The sequence below is a fragment of the Phoenix dactylifera genome, chromosome 3 (genome assembly GCF_051530095.1).
Source record: "Phoenix dactylifera cultivar Ajwa chromosome 3, Ajwa_hap1_PhDact_Kaust_v1.1, whole genome shotgun sequence".
NCBI lineage: Eukaryota > Viridiplantae > Streptophyta > Magnoliopsida > Arecales > Arecaceae > Phoenix > Phoenix dactylifera.
In genome coordinates, this window is record NC_143192.1 from 41,815,535 (window position 1) to 41,838,268 (window position 22,734).

The following is a 22,734-nucleotide window of genomic DNA, read 5'->3' on the forward strand; positions in this document are numbered from 1 at the left end:
ATATCTGTTTTGCAAACAAAACAATTGTCATTTTTGAATCGCTGATACTTCCTCAATCGAAATCTGAACAAAGATCGCCATCAAGTTTCTACAGTCATCGTTCTATTTACTAAACCATTACGTATTCCAACATCTCTTGTTTGGCTCCCTAGAGATTCAGATCAATTAGCAGAATATACACAAATTAAGAGATCTAGTAAATTAATATGTAGAGCAAACTATACAAACAGCAGTACCAAACTTCAAATACTACTCAAAGCAGCACACAGCTATTAGACTCAGGTAATAGTAGTATACAACTAGGTGTCCGCCAAACCTCATCCGCAATGGATGGATTTCTCCAGAAAAGAAATAAAAGCTATAAACATCTCCTAGTTCTCACCATCTGCAGCAGCGTAAGGAGACTCACAACCATGTAATCCTCCTTGAAAGAGAGAACCTGTCACCTAGCTATTATAGTCTTGACATCATAACCTTCATAAAATCCACTCACAGCCGGGCTCACGATGCCCTTATTTCAGACCACTAATGAAGCCACTCCAAACCACAGGTCATTTATCCCCAAACAGGTAGCCAAGAGACGAGCTTCCACCAGGAGCTGAGAGGACCTTGGTGGAGGGCCGACCCTGGAAAAGAATATGAGAACTTTGTGCTATCACATATTAAGGAACTACGGAAATAGAGAAGCATAAGGGATGTAATACTACTAACAGTGATGAAGTTCCCTGAGTTCTGGCCTTGCGCTCTGTGGTAGTTGTTGGAGACAGGTTTTTCTGGTTGAGTCTCTTGGGTTGCTGCTTTGCTCTTGCTACCTTCATCAGATGGAGGCTCGGTAGCCTTGGTAGATCCAGGGGGCGAGATTGCCGGCTCATCCGATTCAAAGAGGTAACCCAGAGAGCTCTTTCCACCCCCGAAGCTCCCACCTCTACTCATCTTGTAGCACTCTGTGAGATGGATGAGTCTATTTATTCTGGGTCTTCCCGGCGCTGCTGAGAAGGTGGCATAGATTCACGGTATTTATAGAAGACCGGAGGGGTGGGAAGGAAAGAGAGAGAGAGAGAGAGAGATACCTCATGCTAGAATGCATGCGGATCATGACATGCAAAATATCCATTTTTTATTCCTCATTGTTACTTTCTCCACTGCAGTACATCTCGTATCCTAAACCTTCTGAGTTAAAACTTCTGGTGTTAAGGGACTTGGGATCAAATGGAAGCTATGCTCAGTTGCTCACGATACATTATATGCAGAACTAATGATTCATTCGAGCTGCATTAGTAAGCCATGCATCAATAGACAAAGCCTATTAGCAAGTATACAAGATCAAATTTGAAATGCACTTTGACTGAATTAAGCAAAGAGTATATATGTTCAATGGTTGCGAGTCCATGGAATGGTGAGATGTTTGCAATTAGAATTTTTGCACTCAAATTCTTAGTGTATGAGAATTGTTAAATGTGCTCTCATTTATATGATTTGCACGTGTGGTTGTGCATATATATTTGTCAACCCATAAACAATTTTGTTGCAAGTTGAATATTAGTTATACTACACCCATAGAATACGCGACTTCTGCATCCCAATTCATACTAATGCGTTATACTGCTCCCACTCTCAAATTTTCTTGTGAAAGCCTAAACATGATGCATGAAGCCTAAACATGTACGTGCAAGTCATGCATATTGAATGTGTTAAACAGGATTCGTTTCGCTACCTTGGTCGAATTTGAACACCTTCTACGCGAACTTACATCTTAATTATGAGCACCAATTTTATTCTAATAAAAAGAAAAGAGAGAAAAGACTCCATTCAATGCATGCTTGCACAACCTCATGCCTAGAGTCCACATACATGTTATGCTTATCTTGATTCTTCAGCTTGCCAAGGGAAACATTTTGGTTAGATGTCAGTGTCTGATGGGATCGCTGGGCCTCTAGGAGAAGACATCCACTGTGCTCTTGATGGAGCTAAACTCCAATGACAGCTTTTCTTGCACACCCAATTGATAACTATTTATGCTATTTAATCTTTGAATTTGGAACTTCCTATGTATACTTTAGGCTAAGTAACCACCCAACTAAATTTTTTTCAGAGTATTACATCAAATAAAATATTCATGATCATCGGAGGAGCTTTAAGAAAACAAGAAAGGCATCTTAAGGACCATAACGGGCCCTCACCACATAGGGTTCTTTGGACATGACTGACCTAAAGTAACAGCTCGGCCCCCTCTTGGCCATAGAATTTAGGCGAAGCTGAAAATGGCTGCAGCTGGAGAATGGTGGATTGGGTAGGGCGCCCCGTTCCGTCTGAATAAGGTGGGTTTCGTGGTCCAACTTTTGTTATGAAAAGACATAACCTTGCTCCTTCAAAAAGAAAAGGCATTACTGCGGGAAGGGTGTGGCGCTGTGAGGTGGCTATCTATAGGATTTTCAACTGTTGCGGACTTTGCCAAAGTATTTGCCAACTTTTGGCTGGTTCTTCAGACTAATGATGATGATAATGCTGATTACGATATAACAACAACAACAACAACAACCATTATAATAATAATGACAGTAAAAGTAATAAAATTAGAAGACTTATGCCTTGTGTTACCTCTAGATGTATGGCAGGCTCACACATTTGAGCTCTGATGATACCACGTTTGGAGCAGTGGAAAGCATCTAATATTTCTATAATTGACATGGTGGAAAAGAGTGGTACTATGGTAGATGCAGTATAACATCATAATATTGTTTTATTCGATCAGTTCTTCTTACTTACAAGATGAGCCATTACATGGCTTTATATGGTTACACAGTGAGTCTCAATATACCTCTTACATAATGTACTTATATCTAAGGGCCCATTAGATTAGAAATAATCTAGCATGAAAAAATAAATTCCATATCATATTACTATATTTGGTACAAAAAATGGATGAGAGAGATGGTAGAATAAATAGTAGGTCCTATGCTTATTTTCTTAAGAGACAAGATAAAACAAATACTACTAAGGGGTGGAATTTATTTTTCTATATTGGATTACTGAGTGAAAGTAATTTTGAAAATATCTTTTCTTGATGGAAATACCATCACATATATTATAATCATGCTACATTAATTATATTACACAATTAATATTAATTGTATCAATGTTATATTAATATTATATATGTCTATTATAATATTTACAAATAATAATATATTTAATATATTAATATATTTATTTATAAATATTAACTATGAATAAATGATTAAAAAAATATGAGTTATCAATAAATCTAACGTAGGATTTATTGATAAGTATTATATTTATTTATATACCAAAACATGGTAAAACTTATTTAAATAATAAATATATTTTCTAATATATGCATAGTTAATTTAAAAATATTTATCAATATTCAAAATAACCAATATTGATAGCATTTATGTAAGCATGCCAAGAATGGCCAACAAATGAACTAAGAAAAAATATTATTATTTGAATTGTTTATTCAAGAGTATTGTTGAAAATTTGGCAGTATTCTATACAAGATTATATATAACCAAACAATGTAATCTTTTTTTTTTTTTTGCTGAAAACGGGTACTTCATACAGAATGGGTACGAATACACCCAATAAAGTCAAAATACAATACCTCACGGAGTGCCAATGGCAGCTCCGTCTCCCCCGACCAGAGGGCATACCCCGAGTGGTGGGCCACATGGCCAGCCACCCAATCGGCTGCCCCATTGGCCTCCCTAAATACATGTTTGGCCAAAATGGCCCCTCCCTCACTCATCATCACAATATCGCGAATCAAGGGATGGTCTGTGCTCTCACCCCCCAATCCCCTCTGAATCCATCGGACAACAGTGGCCGAGTCACCCTCCAAAATAATCGAGCTGGCCCGTAGTACTATCCGCGCATGTCGAAGGCCTGCCCAGGCTGCATGCAGCTCTGCTCCCGGCACCGATGTATCAAACAATTGACAGCCACCTGCGGCCACTACCCTGGAATGCGGGCCTCGTAAGACAAAGCCCGCACCGTCTCGCGTGCCGCCATCCAGAACCGACCCATCGAAGTTGACCTTGAGGAAGCTCAGGGGTGGGGGCTCCCAGGTGAAAAACACCAACTGAGAGGCTGCCGAAGCAGGGGGGAACCCCAGGTGTCCCGAGCTGTTAAAGGTCTATCTGTATGATGGACGGGTCTGAACTCCGAGGCCTGTGCTCGAGCGAGCTCTGCCACAAACCTCGGTGACACCCTGCGCTCACCGAGGGTGCGGGCATTCCTTGCCAGCTAGATCTGAAGTGCTGTGCAAGTAGCTCTAATGCCCTCCTCGCGGGTTCGTAAACTGGCTAACCACTGCCGTATCACCCTGAGAAACTGTAGCCGCTCACTCCGGGCCCCCCGCGGGATCCCAGCCCACTGCCATGTCGACCTCGCCCATGTACACTGGAAGAGCACGTGGTCCGCTGACTCCTCAGCTCCACACGTCCCGCACTCAGCTGGGACCCCCCAACCTCGCCTGCTCAGCTCTACTCTCATAGGAAGTCGGTTCCAGAACACCTTCCATAGAAAGAGAGCGACCCTCGGGTGAAGTCCGGACCTCCAAATCCAAGTGCAGTCCGGCCCCGGCTCGTGCCCTGGCTGAATGGCGTGCGTGAGGTCTCCCTACCTGACACTGGCCTGGCTCGAGGTGCCCCACACCCTGACATCTGGCCCCCCGCATCCTGGTAACGGGAGGGATCGGATCCTCGCAGCTAGGTGTACCCCGAACAATAGCCTGAGTCTGGCCTCATCCCATACTGCCCCTCCTGGTGCAAGGAGGTCGCACACCCGTAACCCCTCAACTGCCTCTGTGTCAAACATAGTTGGCCAACAGCTCAAGGCCAAGCTAGGAGTCCACCCATAAGTCGCTAGTCACATCAATACTCCGGCCGTCGCCAATCAGAACCCTGATGTGTGCCGATACTGACGGCAGGTACCTCCCGATCTCACACCACATGAAGGAGACTCGGCGACCCCGCTGTGCCACCCCTGAAGCCCCTCGGCCATATCTGGCTGTCATCACCTGACTCCAGAGGCCGTGTGGCTCTAATATGAACCGAGCTGCATGCCGAGCAATGAATATCTCGCGCCACTCAATAAGGGACTGCACTCCCAGACCACCCTCACTGGTGGGCCGGCAAACCTGCTCCCAAGCGACCAGGTGCACTCCGTGACCTCCACCGTATGACCCCCACAGGAAATTCCGAAGAAGGCGCTCGATCCTTAACAGGATCGTCTTGGGAACCACTGTGTTGGCCATGAGATACACCAGTAGAGATCCCAGCACTGCCCTGACCAGTGTCACTCTCCCCATCATGGATAATAAGAACGCCCTCCATCCCTCCAGCCTGCTCTGGACTCGCTGCACCAAACCGGAGCACTCTGCCACCCGTAGCCTCCGGCCAGTAATAGGCACGCCTAGGTAGGGTCATTTTTCAGCAACAATGTAATCTTTTTCCCGTGTCATTTTTCAGCATAGTTTTTTCACCAACCAAATATAATTTTTTTTTTCCCTGCAATCATTTTTTCAAATAAAAAAATCCTAGAAATTGTCATATTATCCATAATTAGTACTCCAAAAAGATAATAATTAGAACTTAGATTAAACCCTGTGAGACACTTCTTCGAAACACTAAAGATACATCATGAGTACTAGCATTAAATTATTCATAGACTCTAGGAGACACCTTGTAGAAACTCTAAAAGATATGTCTACTTGGAAACTTCAAAGGTACCCAATAATATTATTCACTTTATTAAATGGCTCAACTCATATGTCTCCTTACCTGCCATGATACTTGACTAGGATTATTGACTTATTGACTCTTTGACCATGCTGCATAGGATGCCTTGTAGGATGACATGTATGTTGACTCAACTGAGTTAAAAAATTAATTTGGTTTATTATCCAACATCACCACTTAATTCAAGTTTTCTTCCATCATTCATTGCCGTAGCTTTTTGAAGATACTAGACACGAGGGACTTGGAAATGTTTGTTCTCCGGTCACTCCACTTTTGTATGTAACAACATTTAGAGCCATCTCCATAGATGCGAAGGGCTGTCTACATTTGCTTCCATGGCACCTTCACAAGCCCACGCTAATTATTTTGCCTTTCTGTGCATGCAAACCAACGCTTTTTATATTCCTTGAACTTTGTTTGTTCAGGACAAGGTCGCCGGCGATTTCATCAAAGTTACCACAGAGAACGCAAGCATAAGGATGCTGCCAATCGCTCCAGGCACCAAACCTTTGAGGATGGGAAGTTTGGACAGCCATAGTCACCAACCTAGAAGGTCTTGGCGGCCAGATGTTCTGCATGGAATCATGGATAGCTTTTTTCTTGTAGGTCATACATTTTCTTAAACTGTGGAGCCATGGAAAGGTGCAATTTTAGGTATGTTGTAAGTGTGAGGCAACATGTCATGTATGGTAGGTCTCAAGATTTATGTACGAGTGTACGACAAAGTTAATCACCACCCCATGGAGCCATCATGACACCATCACACCACCTTACATTAAACATCCATACATCGACATTTGACATGAATGAGCTATTATGATGTTTAAACCATCACAGAGAAGATATGGAATCAAAATTCCACCTACTTTTATTGCTTCTGCGGTAATGGGACTTCATCAGAGACCTTCGGAACCTAACTCCGAACAAAGAAAAATTCTTTTTGCGAACCAAATGAATTCTAATAGGCACCAACATATGGAAGATCTTTGGCGGCTAGATGTTCAACATGGAATCATGGATAGCTTCTTTTTTTTTCTTGTAGGTCCCACATATTCTTAAACTGCAGAGCGATGGAAAGGAGCAATTTTAGGTATGTTGCAAGTGTGAAATAACATGTCATGTATGGTAGATCTCAAGATTTACGTACGGCAAAGTTAATCACCACCCCATGGAGCCATCACGGCACCATCACACCACCTTATATTAAACATCCATTCATCAAAATTTGACATGAATGAGCTATTGGGATGTTTAAACCATCACAGAGAAGATATGGAATCAAAATTCCACCTACTTTTATTGCTTCTGCGGGAATGGGACTTGAACCGAGACCTCTGGAACCTAACTCCGAATGACTTCACCAACCCTGCAGTTGTCACCAATCGTGAAATTGATCGACTGCACTTGGCCTCTAGAAGGCAGCAGGGAACCACCACCTTTCCCTCTTAGCCTTTTATCTCCTCTCTTACCTTTCCCTAACAAACCGTGAAGTCGATCGGGCTCGGTCTCACCTTCGTCAATGAGCGGCCAGCAAAGGAACCGCTTGATTAAATTCCATCACCTTTTGTGATGTTCATGTTGCATGCAGGGGCGGCTCAATACATTCTGGGGCCTAAGGCGAATCCAATGAACGAGACCTCTTTTTTAATAATAATTTTTTTAATAAATATAAAATACTTAAAAAAATATATAAAAATAGATAGCTATCAAGTACATTATTTCAACAAAGATACATGAATCTAATAAATATAGACAAGAAGCCTTTTCAATTTAATATAATTCTTGAATGGAAACACATAAAAGTAATTACTTTAAATGAAGGGCTATGAAACTAATTAAATAACTGAGATAATGCTTGGCAATACTATTTACCATGAAAAGGTCATCCCATGGCACTTCATGGTCAAAGTAAAGAAAAGAATTTGTCCAAAGGAACCTCTCTACAAGAGAAAGTAGGGTCATTATGGGAAATTCACCCCATCCCACCATCTCCCCTTCAAGTGAGTACCCAAGCGGCAACTGCAACATCACAGCACAGCAGCCATTCAACCCCCTCCCTCCTTTTCTCTCTCTACCACCCAAGAGGGGAGAAGAAACCGAGAGGAGAAAACTAAAAGAATCTCCACCCTCCAAGAAGTCCATCTCCAATCCCCCTATCTTTCTTCCGGATGGCCCAGCTGGATCAGGAGTAATGTGAGGGAAGGAAAACCAAGACCAAAACCAAAAAAGAGAAGGGATGAAAGATAAGAGTGGCTTCAGGCGTCTATCAAGCCAACCAAATCCCTCCTCTCTCTCTCTCTCTCCCCACCCAAAACAAAACTATTGTCCCCAACTTCCCAAATTGCCCCTCTGCAGGCCAGGAAACTCTCCACCTCCCTTCCATCAAGGGGGAAGACTCGTAGCCAGCTCCAGATCCCATTTTATATGGGCTTTTGCTTCCTTTTGGTCAGCTTCCCGAGGGCCTTCCATTGGCCTGGGGCCTTAGACGACCCCCTCGATCGCCTAGGGCTCGAGCCGGCGCTGGTTGCATGGCAATATGATATTTTCTTATCTGAATGTTTTATTCTCTAAAGTATGGTTGCAATCAATTTTTGCAATCCTCTTCCATTTTCCCATGCTAACCTAAGAGTTAATAGTGATATGATATTTTCTTATCTGAACTGTGCCCATTTTCTCATCGGTTGAGAAGAACGAAGCCGAAATTAAAAGTTGGTGACTTTACTAGAAATGCATGTCCGAATGTTATATCTAGCTGGATAGAGATTTAACTGACATTGTAAGGTGAGGATGCTGTTGAATGAATGCTAGAATGCCTCATGCATTGAATTTTTTTTCGTACAGTTCATATATATATAAAGCAAGAACACATGAAACAAAAGGAACTGGATCGATTAACATTCTAGGAAATGGATTCATGATATGTTAAATGATAGTTACTTCAGATTTTGCGATTTTCTTGTCTTCGTAAAGTGTAAGCTATTTGATCATTTATTTTCATTTAATATATTTTTAAGTGTGTTTTTTGGAAAACCTATTTATGCTATAATGCTGATGCAAATATGATATATTTTCTCCATGTATTGATATATAGATTCATTCTCGCCTATGATCATTCAATGTGCTCCATTTAATAGCACAGGACATTTCAAGTTGAGTGTTTCTTTTGCAATTTGTACATTGCTGCCTACCTTTTACATCGTAAATGCATAGTTGTCAATTGTCATATAATGTGGAAGATTGTGGTGCGACATATATAGCTCCAAATTATGTATATTAAAGATATGATTTTATAGATGCGTTATGTCCTCAAATAATGCCATTCATTCATATAAAATCACTCTAAACTAATAATAGTTCTATTCTATTTGGACTGAGTAGTAGCATGTAGATATAGTGTTGGAAGAAAGGATTGGGCTCGCCTACGCACGACCCAAGTGAGACCCAACTTGGGCGAGGCAAAAATAACCGATTTATGATCAATAAGCTACATATTTTTAATTTTTTTCACTCAATCGCTCTATTGGCAGAGTCCATTTTCCGATCACATTCTTTAAAGTTAGCAATTCGGCGACTTGTATTATTATTACAAGCAATTTGGCATTTTTGATGAGTTTCTTGATTGCCAGAAGAGGGTAATATTACCACAACATAGTAATAGTTCCATACAGTATCTATATCAGTTAATGAACCTTTGGTTGAAACTAACCTAGCTCTTTCACCCAAAACGGATCGAAGTGAGCTGAGCATTGACAGTTGTAGAGATGGGAAAGCAGAAAGAAAACAAAGAAAAAAAGAATGAATAAAAGCTAAGACTAACATCTTAAAATCATCTAGCAATCGACATTAAACAACCACAAAACTTTCAGCTGAAACGCTAAATATCCCAGAGAAGAGATAACTAACAGAGGAATATCTGCAAGTATAGAGATAATTCTGATTGATCTAGATCTAATCATGTGTCATCATACCTCAAACCTCTGATTGATCGCAGCAATGTAGAACAATATCTGCTTCACCAGTGTACTTGGGCCCATCATGGCCCCTGCATCAGGATCAAGAGGAAAGTGAGACAATTTGAGGAGATGATAAGGAGGAACTGGAATAAGACGGGAGGGGGAATGAGGAGATCTCCGTTTCTCTAATGGAATTTTTTCTATTCTATACAAAAACGGTAGGCTTATAACGAGCGGACAACATCACTAACATTACCCATGATAAGGCTGCTAGCCAGCCAGTGTGATAAGACGAATCGGATTGGGCTTTTTCCAATGTTTTTCTAAATAAAGGACAAAAAAATTCTGACAGATGTCCACCTTTGACCTTGCAGCCTGCCTGCGTTCGTACATGTATGCTGCTTTCTTGGCATTAGACAGGTGTAAGCTATATTATGCATACTAAACATCAAGAAATTCTTCCCTCAATGCAGATGGTATATGCTTTTACTTTCACATACATACCACATACCTCAACAACTTGAGTCTAATTTTTTCTAGTTCATCGCATGATTGCTAATTGTTGCTGGAAATTGGACCCGGGGGCCGCCGCGAAGCCGGGGAAGGAGGGGCTCCGCCGCAGGGATGGTGGTCGGCGGTGCGCCGGCTGGCCGCGTCCTCCTGGAGGCTGTGGAGAGTGGGGTGAGCGGTGAAGAAGGCGTCCTGTCCCGTCCGGAGAGGAGGGGCTCCGCCGCAGGGACGGTGGTCGGCGGTGCGCCGGCTGGTGGCGTCCTCCTGGATGGTGCGAGTCCTGCAAGAAAAACCGGTGGCCGGGCTCCCCGGCGCCGGCCCTCCGATGCTTAAGTCAGAGGGGGCAAGTATGTGGAGAGAGCAGGGAAGAGAGTGTGTGGAGAAGACAGAGGAAATATTTGGACAAGATGAGGAGGATCAGTTTCCTCAATTGTGTCTGTGCTGTGTTCTCTCCTCCCGGTCTAGGAGGGTTCTCCTGGGGTCTCCCCCCTTCCCTTCTCCCAGGTTCCCTTTTATAGAAGGGGATTACGTTACCTGGGAGGTGGCAGGAGAATTTGTCCCTTTTCGTCATAATTGGGCACGATTTGGCCCATTAATGGCGTAGTGGAGAACGGGACCGAATCAGACCGGAACCAGGGAGTTGTCACGGTCGATCGGACCTGTTGGAGTGGTTGAACCGCCGGCCGTGGTGGGCCTGGGGTCCGTGGATGGTAAGTGCATTTATTACCGAATGAACCGGCGGTCAGGGAGAGCCATACTCTTTGATGGTTCAGTGATCCGGAGATCGTCTTGAGCCGTGTTCATTAAATGACTGAGTGCATCAGAGACTTGGGGGGGTCTCGTGCATTAATGACAGGTCGTGCCGAATACCTGCGGAGATCTTATGCCTTGATGGCTTGGAGATAGCGGCAGGTTGAACATTTGGTTAAGGCATCGGCTCGGCGGGGGTGCCGAGCCAAGCTGGTCGCCCAATGGGGCGCCCTGTGGCGGGGTTGCTTCTAGTACTTCTGCTCGGCGCCCTTTGGGCGAGCGTCTTAGCGCTCTTTGGTTGGTTTCCTGGTCGGCGCTTTTTAGGCGAGCGCTTTCTCTGGTCGGCGTCCTCTGGTCGACTCTTTCTAGCCGAGCATCCCTACTTGGTCATTTTGGTTGGGCGCCTCTTCTTGGCGCTCTCTCTGGTCGGTGCTCTCTAGCCGAGCACCCTGCTGGTCGGCACTCTTCGGTCGAGCGCCTTTCCGGCCGGCGCCCTTTGGCCGAGCGCCTTTCTGGTCGGCGCCCTTTGGCCGAGCGCCTCCGTGGCGGTATGACTTGGGGTTTTTCCCCCAACACTACCCCCCGACTTCCGAGTTCCAGTTGGCTACCAGCTGGAGCGTAGGAAGTAGCTTCAGTTGGGTCATTACGGATTCCGAAAATCCTAATTTATTGCGCATTTTGAATTATCGAGCGCTTTGAAGTGCCTTTAATAGGCGGCGTCTCTCCTTTCCCGAAAAGTCTCATTATTGGGATACTTTTTGCGAGGCGTCCTCACGTCGTGGGCTCATGATGGGGCCGCACGATCCAATGAGGCGCTTCGGTGTCCGAAGCGCTAGCCCTAATTAAATGCGTCGTTCTGTCTTTTGGACCGACACGCGTCGCCATCTAAACAGGATACAGCATTTTTCTCGCTGATCTGGGCCGTTGGGGAGGTCTATTTAAACTCTCCCCTGGCCCCTTGTCCTCTTTCTATTGCCTTCTGCTTCCAGCTTTCCTTCGTCTTCCTCAGACCGAAATTCCTTTTCTCCGGCATTTCCCTCAGGTCCCTCTTCTTTTTGATTTCTTTTTCTCGCAATGGGTTCTCTCCCTAGCGAAGTCGAGTCCACCATGAGCATCCTGGAGGTCGAAATGACCGAAGAGTGGTTCTTCCCTCTTCACGGGTTCCGTTTCGAGCCCGCCAGGCGAAGGGATCGGATAACCGATCCTCCGGTAGGCCGGATCGGAGTGCACCTGGAATCACTCTGGGCCGGCCTCCGATTTCCTCTTCACGGCTTCGTGAATGAGTTGCTGACGGTATGCCAGTTGGTTCCGGCGCAACTTACTCCGAATGCCTGGAGGACAGTGACGGGCTTCCTGTCACTGTGTTTACTGCAGGGGATTCCGGCCTCTGTAAACGTTTTCCGGCGACTTTTTATCTTTAAGTCGAATCCGGAAGACGGGGAGTGGCTTTACATCGCCCTTCGGGCGGGCTTTATTCAGGTCAGTGTAGTCCACGCACATACGCCACTTCCCGCTGGCTTTCTTGACGAGGACCACATTGGCGAGCCACTCCGGGTAGGCTATCTCCCGGATGAAGCCGGCCTCAAGGAGTTTGCTGACCTCCTCGGCTGCTGCTTGCTGTCGTTCAGGGGCAGCGCCTCGCTTCTTCTGCCGCACGGGCTTGCTGGTTGGCTTTACTTGGAGCCGGTGGACCATGATCTCGGGATCTATCCCCGGCATGTCTGCAGGCGACCATGCGAAAACATCCATGTTGTCCAGCAGAAAGTTGACGAGGTGGCCCCTCTCGTGCTCGTCGAGGCCGGAGCCGACCTGCACGGTTATCTCGGGAAAGTTCTCTCGTAAGGGAACTTGGATCAGTAACTCACCAGGCTCTACCCGCTCTTTCTGAGGGTTGACCCGTGCCTCCATAACCTCGGTTGAGGGCTGGTCAGTTGCTGGGGCAAGCACCTCAGCTGGTCGCTTTGCCTCGTGGGTTGCCAGGTAGCATCGCCTTGCCAACGTTTGGTCTCCTCGAACTTCGCCGACTCCCTGGCTGGTGGGGAATCTCATGAGCAAGTGGTGAGTTGAGACCACTGCTCGGAGGGCGTTGAGGCCTGGCCTTCCAAGGATGGCATTGTAAACCGAGGGCAGGCGTATTACAAGGAAGCTCATACCCACGGTACTTTCACGAGGGGCGAGCCCGGCTGTGACCAGAAGGTCGATCTCGCCCTCTACTGGGACTGAATCTCCAGTAAATCCAACTAACGGAGCATTCATCCTCCGTAGCTGTTCTTTTATCATCCCCATTTTACAATATGCACCAATGTACAAAACATTCGCCGAGCTTCCATTATCGACCAAGATGCGTTTTACATCAAATCTATTTATGATCATGGAGATGACCACGGCATCATCATGGGGAGTTTCGACTCCCTTTAGGTCATCATCTGAAAAGGAGATGGCTTCAGAGGCGCGCAGGCGCTTTGAGGAGGTTTCTTCCTCCGAAGCTTCTCCAGCCGAGGCCCCGCCTCGGATAGTGTTGATGACGCCGGCGATGGGCCTGTTGGCATTCGAACCTTCAGGCTGTGCTGCTCTTTCGGCTGGCTTCTTCCCTTCACGCCGGCCTTGCACAAACCGATCGAGCACCCCTCGGCGGATGAGTGCTTCGATCTCATTTCGGAGCTGGTAACACTCCTCGGTATCATGGCCGTGATCCCGGTGGAAGCGGCAATACTTCCGGGGATCACGCCGGATTCTGGTGTCTGGCTTCGGAGGTGGGAGCCGGATGCGATCCCGACTCTCAATCTCCATGAGGATTTCAGCCCGAGGAGCGTTGAGGGGAGTATATCTTTCATACCTCCCTTCGGGTGCACGGGCCTGCAGTGGGAACCTCGGGCGGAGTGGTGACCTCTGCTGTGGCGGTCCCCTCAACCGGGGTGGACTCTTCGGGCGGGGTGGATTCCTAGCCCGTCGTGGAGACGGGCTTCTGGGCTGGCCGCGCTCCTCGCGGCGTCTCTTCTTGGGATTCTGCTCGGTTCCGCCCCGCCTAGCTGCCACGGCTTCTTCCGCCTTGGCGTACTTCCGCGCCCGGGCGAACATCTCAGTGAGGTCCGCAGGGAAATTCTTCTCGATCGAGAAGAGGAATCTATAAGACCGGGCTCCAGTCTTTAGTGCTGACATGGCGATGGACTGGTCAAGCTCCCGGACCTCCCATGTTGCGGCGGTAAACCGGTCCAAATACTCCTTGAAGGATTCTCCCTCCTTTTGCTTGATGTCTAGGAGGGAGTCGGATGTCCGCCGCTGGGGCTGGCTGGCGGCGAAATTGCCAGCAAACTGTCTGCCGAGCTGCTCAAAAGAGGAGACAGTACTCGGCTTCAGCCCGGTGAACCAAAGCCGGGCCGGTCCTCGGAGTGTCGCCGGAAAGGCCTTGCACATCATGGCCTCCGAGGCTCCTTGCAGGGCCATCAGGACCCGGTAGCTTTCCAGGTGGTCCAGGGGATCAGCCTTGCCGTTGTAAGGCTCCACCTGGGGCATCTTGAACCGTAGCGGGACCGGTTCATCTTCAATCTCCTGGGAGAAGGGCGACTTCGTATTGAACTCGAAGTCGCCGTTATGTCCTGACTTCCTCCCGTGGAGTGCCTGGATTTGGCGTTCCAGCTTCTCGACCTCCTTGTCGAGTTCATCATTCTGGAGGATCGCTGCAGCGGTTCGTTCGAGCGCAGGTTGCCCTGGAACCCACTCAGCTTCTGAAGGCTGTGGCCAGCCTCTGTGGCCTCTGGCTGGGTGCTCTCTCCAGAGGGAGGCCTGGACTTGAGAGTCCTGACCTCGAAGGGGAAGTCCGCTTGTAGGAGGCTCCGGTTGGACTGGAGCCCGAGGAGGCGGTGCCGTTGGGATGCCCCTGGGTTGCAAGCTTTGGACAACAGTAGCCAACGCCTGCACTTGCTGCGCCAGGGCATCAAACTGCTCCGGTCGAACTTGAGGCGCTGACTCGGCCGGAGGTGGTGAGTTCCGAACGTTGACGTCGAGAGGCGTTGGAAGCCCCTTTGCTTCTTAGCTTCATGGCAGCGAACTCGGGCCCTTCCTCTAGCGCCAACTGTTGCTGGAAATTGGACCCGGGGGCCGCCGCGAAGCCGGGGAAGGAGGGGCTCCGCCGCAGAGACGGTGGTCGGCGGTGCGCCGGCTGGCCGCGTCCTCCTGGAGGCTGTGGAGAGTGGGGTGAGCGGTGAAGAAGGCGTCCTGTCCCGTCCGGGGAGGAGGGGCTCCGCCGCAGGGACGGTGGTCGGCGGTGCGCCGGCTGATGGCGTCTTCCTGGAGGGTGCGAGTCCTGCAAGAAAAACCGGTGGCCGGGCTCCCCGGCGCCGGCCCTCCGATGCTTAAGTCAGAGGGGGCAAGTATGTGGAGAGAGCAGGGAAGAGAGTGTGTGGAGAAGACAGAGGAAATATTTGGACAAGATGAGGAGGATCAGTTTCCTCAATTGTGTCTGTGCTGTGTTCTCTCCTCCCGGTCTAGGAGGGTTCTCCTGGGGTCTCCTCCCTTCCCTTCTCCCAGGTTCCCTTTTATAGAAGGGGATTACGTTACCTGGGAGGTGGCAGGGGAATTTGTCCCTTTTCGTCATAATTGGGCACGATTTGGCCCATTAATGGCGTAGTGGAGAATGGGACCGAATCAGACCGGAACCAGGGAGTTGTCACGGTCGATCGGACCTGTTGGAGTGGTTGAACCGCCGGCCGTGGTGGGCCTGGGGTCCGTGGATGGTAAGTGCATTTATTACCGAATGAACCGGCGGTCAGGGAGAGCCATACGCTTTGATGGTTCAGTGATCCGGAGATCGTCTTGAGCCGTGTTCATTAAATGACTGAGTGCATCAGAGACTTGGGGGGGTCTCGTGCATTAATGACAGGTCGTGCCGAATACCTGCGGAGATCTTATGCCTTGATGGCTTGGAGATAGCGGCAGGTTGAACATTTGGTTAAGGCATCGGCTCGGCGGGGGTGCCGAGCCAAGCTGGTCGCCCAATGGGGCGCCCTGTGGCGGGGTTGCTTCTAGTACTTCTGCTCGGCGCCCTTTGGGCGAGCGTCTTAGCGCTCTTTGGTTGGTTTCCTGGTCGGCGCTTTTTAGGCGAGCGCTTTCTCTGGTCGGCGTCCTCTGGTCGACTCTTTCTAGCCGAGCATCCCTACTTGGTCATTTTGGTTGGGCGCCTCTTCTTGGCACTCTCTCTGGTCGGTGCTCTCTAGCCGAGCACCCTGCTGGTCGGCACTCTTCGGTCGAGCGCCTTTCCGGCCGGCGCCCTTTGGCCGAGCGCCTTTCTGGTCGGCGCCCTTTGGCCGAGCGCCTCCGTGGCGGTATGACTTGGGGTTTTTCTCCCAACACTAATCAATTTGTGATTATTATTTTGACTTCTTCTGTACCCATTCATATTTTTTTTCATGAATTATTCTTATTTATGTTTTATTCAATCTAACACCATTGAAGTCTTAAAATTGTTACCGATTATTTATATTTTATTTGTTTTTCCTTAGAAGTGTGGTTATAACGATTTTGTATATTTAAATGTTTTCTTATCAACAAATTGCTGATAAGAGGGTAAGTCTATGTGCAATACTAAGATTGCTCTAATATGACATGGATTACATATTTGTAAATTGTAATATGGAAGTAGCCTCTTCATACGAGGGAGGAGTTTTCTGCCCTGGAATGCTATTTTAATGATATGAGTTTATATTTGTCCTCAAGGCAAGCGATTGGAGAATTCATCACCATTTCGGCCGCCGGTATAATTGAAGCACAAAAGGCTTTGGTATTCAAAATATGTGACTAACAGTTATTTACTTGATGTGTTATTATGGGGGTATTCCTGTGCATTTCTGCATATCCCATTTCTGAGGGCAAGTTCTGATTCTATAACACTTCTGAGATCCATAATCTATGTAAATTCTCGATAGCGATCTACCAGAGAAGGCATTCTGTATCCTTTACCAATAAATATACTTAGTGTAATGTCCGGGCCCAGAACCTACTAGGCCCAATAAGAAGTAGGCCCAGTTAAAGGTTTGGGCCCAAATTTCACTGTGGGCAGTATTATTATAATGGTTATTATAATGGTTAAAAAAAAAAAACGAAGGGATAAGACCGACAGGGAAGGGTTACCTCACCCCCTGCTGGCAGCCGATGCCGGCGCGCCGGAGACAGGGAGGGCGGCGGCCAGTCCCGGAGCAGGGAGGAGTGGAGAGGATGGGACCTCTCAGAGGGGGGGTCTCATCCTCTAAACAAATTATTTAAGCCTCTGCCGGCAACCCCAAGTGACAGACCCCCTAGAATACTGAACGAGAGAGTGAGAGAGCCGAAGCCTTGGAGCCGAAGGCAAAGGAGCCCTGAAGCTCCAAGAGGAAGGAGGGACTACCAGGGGGAGAACTGCCCAACGGCAACCAGCAAAAATCCAGGTAAGTGGCCCCTTTTAATAAAATTTTAGGGAGTGGAGAAACCCTCTGTGGGGTATTCTCCCCTCTGTTTCAACTATGGGACAGAGAGGAGGAGACCGGCAGAAGGGAGAAGGGTCACGGGCCGGACCCATAGACCCCGGACCGGCCTGAGAACGGCCGCGGCCCAAGGCCAGGCCCGATGACCACTCGGGCCGAGCCGCCTGCAGGGCACCGCAGCCTCGGCTGCGGCTACTCTAGGGCTCGGGGGGCAGCCCCGGGCCGCCAGTCAGGTCGAGCCGGCAACCGGCGTGGCCACAAGGCCGCCAGCCCCAGCCGGACCACTGCCTCCTCTCCGGCAAGAGGCGGTGGTGCCGGAGGGAAGGACCAAAGAAAAGAAAAGGAAGAAGGGAAGAAGAAAAAGAGAAAAATGAACTCACCGGACCTTGAGGCTTCATCCCCTCCGGCCATGCCTTGCCGTGGACGGAGCGGGTGGAGGCTCTCGGGTATAGCCGGATCCCGACCCATCTCCGAGCCCTTCCCCTCTCCGGCATCACTTCGGAGGGAGGAAGGGCTGGCCTTCCCTTCCGCCGGTGCACCGGGGGGGAAACCCCCACCTCGGTCGGTGGATCGGGGGGAGCCTCGTCTCCCCGGTTGCCGCAGGAGAAGAAGGGGAGGAGAGTGGGTTTCGGAGGGGGACGAAGGGCCGGAAACTAGGGTTCGGCGAAAACAAAGAAGAAAGAAAGAAAGACAGAGAGAGAAGGAGAGGGAAAGGTCGGAAGGAGGAAGAGACCGTAGATCCGGCCGGAGGAGAAGAAGAAGGCCGAAGGACCGGCCGGAGCAACCGAGGTTGTCGGTAGAGACGAATGAGAGAAGAGGGAGAGAGAGAGCGGCCGGAAGAGAGAGAGGGGAGCCGGGAAACGAAGAGGCGAAGCCTCTGGAAGGGGGGGAAAACCCGGATAACGGGTTCGCGGGTCGGATCCGCATCCGAACCCACAACCCGTTAAGCCTAAAAATCGAAATGGGTTAAGTAAACCCAATTAAACCGGACCCAATCTAGTTGGGTGAACCCGGATGAGGGATTGAGTGGGATCTGAACCCAATTGAACCTAAACCCGAGCCCAATTTAGTTGGGCTAAGTCTGGACGAGCCCAAACTACAAATTGGGTCAAATCCGAACCAAATTAGGCCCAAATTGATTTGGGTCCGAACCTAGTTGAGTGGAGTTAATTCCAGCAGACCCAATTAAACTTGGGATTAAGCCTAATGACCAATTAGAAGGCCAATTAACCCATATGGACCCAATCAAGGCTCCAATATGAACACATTAGACTTGGGCTAAATTTCGGGTAGGATCCAAACAAGTAAAAAGGAAATAATATGCTTATTATAATGTGATTTTAGGTGACTCAGGATCCGTCACCAGGACGTAAGAAACTTGGGAGAAAACGAATCACTGTAAGTAATCTGTCTTAATCTTATCGTAGATCTCGTATTACGTTTTATAAGGTGAACTAGTGTTTTTCATACAATTTGAATTGTATACATGATTTGTGAAGAGAGTAAGTAATCTGTCTTAATCTTATCGTAGATCTTGTATTACGTTTTATAAGATGAACCAGTGTTTTTCATACAATTTGAATTGTATACATGATTTGTGAAGAAAGTAAGTAATCTGTCTTAATCTTATCGTAGATCTTGTATTACGTTTTATAAGATGAACCAGTGTTTTTCATACAATTTGAATTATATACATGATTTGTGAAGAAAGTAAGTAATCTACCTTAATCTTATCGTAGATCTTGTATTACGTTTTATAAGATGAACCAGTATTTTTCATACAATTTGAATTGTATACATGATTTGTAAAGAAAGTAAGTAATCTATTTTAATCTTATTGTGGATCATGTTACTATGTTTGTTAAGTTTTTAACGTGTTATTCATGCATGATATGTTATGATGGGTAAGTAACTTGTTTTAATCTTGTTGTGAATCATGTATGTAAGTAGCCTGCTCTAATCTTTATGGATCATACATGAAATTTAACATGTTATGCATGTACTGTAGGCTAAGAACGATATGTGTATCTGACATGCTCTAGTTACACAAGATATGATGATATATGCTTTATATTCCGTTATGCCTACAAAATACTGGGATTACATTACATGCTAAGATATGAGTTATGAAATATGAACATGGGTGGTACATGTCAGTCACATAATTCATAGTTGTGCACATATTATGTTTTCATAGCTCTTGTGATAGATGCAAAATGAATTGAATTCCATATTATGATTTTTATTAGCATGAGTGTAAAGAATGATAATGATTTGCTCTAGCGGCATATTGCTTGTAAAGGGGTACCTAAGAACTCCTATTGCTACGGACCGAATGCAACTGAGCCGGCCTTGCCAGTGGCCGATAATGACTGAGCCAGCCCCGCCAGTGGCCGACTAATAACTGAGCAGGCCCCGCCAGTGACCAATAATGAATTCGCCGTAGCATCTATGAGGTACTACCTATACGAAGCATTATTTACTCTTAAGAGCTACTGACCCAATGTAACTGAGCCGGCCTTGCCAGTGGCCGAGAATGACTGAGCCAGCCCCGCCAGTGGCCGCCTAATAACTGAGCCGGTCTCGCCAGTGGCCAAGAATGACTTCGCAGTAGCATTTAAGAGCACGACCACAGCATGCCGGGGGCACGGTTCATATGCATACTTTATGAAAATGATATTTGAAGCATGATCATGAGGCTCGTTTCAGAGCCTGGGTATATGAGGCGGGTGCTTCCAAATCCTGCAGATGCGTTTTTGGGAAGAAGCAAAATCGGTGAGGGGTGAAGGACGCTTGCGTGAAGCCCCGGAACCGGCCAACATCTGGCAGGGGAGCCCCGTGTTTCCCCCTCATGTGGGCCCGATAGTCACGTGCCCTGCGCAGGCGGGCCGTGACATCTATGAACGTGCATGGCCAAAGCATACATTGTTTTATAACGGGTTTTTGAATATATCCTTATGAAATGTTGTATTTTGCTATAACCACTATCTCCTTTAAATTGCATACATATTATGCCATGATGATGATTAGATAAATATGCATGTCATCTTCTCAAACCCTGCATAAACATGGTTACCCTTATGTTCGATCCGGTAAGATTATGTATGATTACTTACTGAGCCGTGTAGCTCATATCCGTTCATTTACTTTTTCTTTCAGATCCTTACCACTGATAGCTGCCAGAGACACGTTAATTTGGTATCAGGGCTTCTTTCTTTTGGGGTAAAGCAAGTATACTTTTGTGTACATAAACTACATAGAAGCTCTGTATTTGGGTACTGACCAGCATGTTGTACTAAGAATGCTTTCATATGAAAAGATTCGGTTGGTTTGACTACCCTGTTACCCAGGTATGAGGCTGCGTGCTATTGTGGACGGTAGTCGACAATAGCACGGCCGTGTCACGGATCCGGATCCGGGGCGTGACACTTAGTGATAGCCTGCAAGTAGACTACCATAGTCCAAAATCTCTCTCATGCTTTTTTTAATTTTGCCCTGTACTGATTCAATCAAGATTTCTTATTTGGCATTACCAGGGGGCAGCTCCTGAAACTGTGACTTCAATTATATCTGATACAATATGACGAAACATAAAAGAGCTAGTGGCTGTTAAATCTCCAGAAATGAGAAAAAAAAAGACATTTTCTGTTTGTCTCAGTTTTTGTGTAACAAAATTTTACAGTCATTGTTTATATGTTTGCATTCAAGTTATTATCAGTGTTTGGATTATTTTGAACTTGTGCTTTGGTTCGATTTGCTTGCCTGTAGAACTGATTTTTGGCGATTTGAATAACTACTGGAAAATTGTACTGATAAAGAACAAAATGAAGAGCGAAATGAGACAATGTATGCACAGCAGCAGCTTTCAAGTTTTCTTGGTTTGTATTTAAGCACCTCCAACATTGCTATTTTTATCAAAATAAGCTCCTTAGGAAAGAGTAACGAACATAGATTCAACACAATTTTAGCCCATTATTTCTTTTTTCATTTTTTTAATTTTCGTATTAGACAAAAAAAGCCTTTAACATGTAATTCCATCTTCACTTAGAATAAAATTTTATTAAAGACAAAGACAATGTATGTACAGCAGCAGCTTTCAAGTTTTCTTGGTTTGTATTAAGCACCTTCAACATCGCTATTTTTTTTATCAAAATAAGCTCCTTAGGAAAGATTAACGAACATAGATTCAAAAAAAATTAGCCCATTATTTCCTTTATCATTTTTTAATTTTCTTATTAGACTAAAAATGCCTTTAACATGTAATTCCATCTTCACTTAGAATAAAAATTCATTAAAGACAAAGACCTCTGGCAGTCTAAGTTCCATAATCTTTCTTGTCCAGAATGTCTATGTTATAGATTCAATATAATGCAAGCGGAAGACATTAAACTGTAACATAATACTAAAGAATTCCCAAACTGGTGGATCCCAAGCATGCCTTGATCATATGAATAAAACACTGGTAGCCAAATAAAATGATGAGCACTCATAAATATAAGGAAACATTCTATTTCATTTTAGATTCTCAATCTATATATTATATGATTTAAGCCAAGAAAACTTAAAAGCTGCTTTGTGCATAAATTGAGTTCAAAACTCGAATCCTACCTAATTTGACTCCCCAAACATTGATCATAAAGGTCAACAAATTGAACTCCCCCCCCAAACCAAACAAAGGACCAAACCAAACCACAAGCTGAAAATAATAGAGAAAACAATAATAATGACCCAAGCACTAGGCATAAAACGTAAACATAAAATTCATAAATTTTCATAAGAAGATGGACATTGTCAATGCCGAATCATATTAATTGATTTTCTTTTTTTACAAAAAGGAAGTAAATTTATAGATTCACTGTTTATAATCTGCTTTGAAATGTTTTTTCATTATAATATTTTTGAATTGCAATTGTTTATTTCATGAAGCGCAATAGTTTGGCAAAGAATCAAATAAGCTGGCTTCAAGTAAGGTAGATCATTTTATAGAACAAGTTTCACGAGATAATGATACACTGACATTAACAGGATTCACAAAAAATAACTTTATAATATCTTTTGTGAGCCCAACTAATGCCATGCCGATGAAGAAGAATGCACAACCATTTATCCCACAAGACTTGCCCCAAGACTTGTCCCATAAACTGACCCACCAATCATTTTGATCAATGAAAAGAAAAAAACAATTAATTTTTTGTTTCCTACAACATTGTCTAAAAATGAATACGATGAACTATCTCCGAATTTGTTAAATTTCTCTCAAAAGTAAGCCATCTTAGAAGAGAGACATACACATAGACTGAACAA

The 22,734-nt window shown here is 45.9% G+C and overlaps 1 protein-coding gene across 4 annotated transcripts; it reads right to left on the reverse strand.

Annotated features, from left to right (window-relative positions):
• Positions 1-250: 250 nt before the first annotated feature.
• On the reverse strand, positions 251-12,299 carry LOC103718482 (protein SPIRAL1-like 5). 4 transcript variants are annotated; one of them, XM_089929687.1, is made up of 4 exons: positions 9,731-12,299; positions 1,071-1,269; positions 712-989; positions 251-626 (listed from the first exon to the last, which is right to left on the reverse strand). In XM_089929687.1, the coding sequence occupies exons 3-4, from the start codon at positions 931-933 to the stop codon at positions 552-554; spliced, it is 297 nt and encodes a 98-aa protein (XP_089785813.1). In that variant the 5' UTR covers positions 934-989; positions 1,071-1,269; positions 9,731-12,299; the 3' UTR covers positions 251-551. The 4 variants fall into 4 exon arrangements, with proteins under 4 accessions (XP_089785813.1, XP_088574582.1, XP_088574580.1 ...); XM_088718456.2 differs by lacking the exon at positions 1,071-1,269 and having other exon boundaries at positions 712-986; XM_088718454.2 differs by lacking the exon at positions 1,071-1,269.
• Between the last annotated feature and the right edge of the window lie 10,435 nt (positions 12,300-22,734).

Excerpts from the sequence above, each read along its gene's own strand:
- LOC103718482 (XM_088718456.2), bottom strand. The coding sequence starts at position 933 with ATGAGTAGAGGTGGGAGCTTCGGGGGTGGAAAGAGCTCTCTGGGTTAC. Across the intron at positions 627-711 it reads ACTCAGGGAACTTCATCACT|GGTCGGCCCTCCACCAAGGT; the intron begins GTTAGTAGTATT and ends ATTCTTTTCCAG.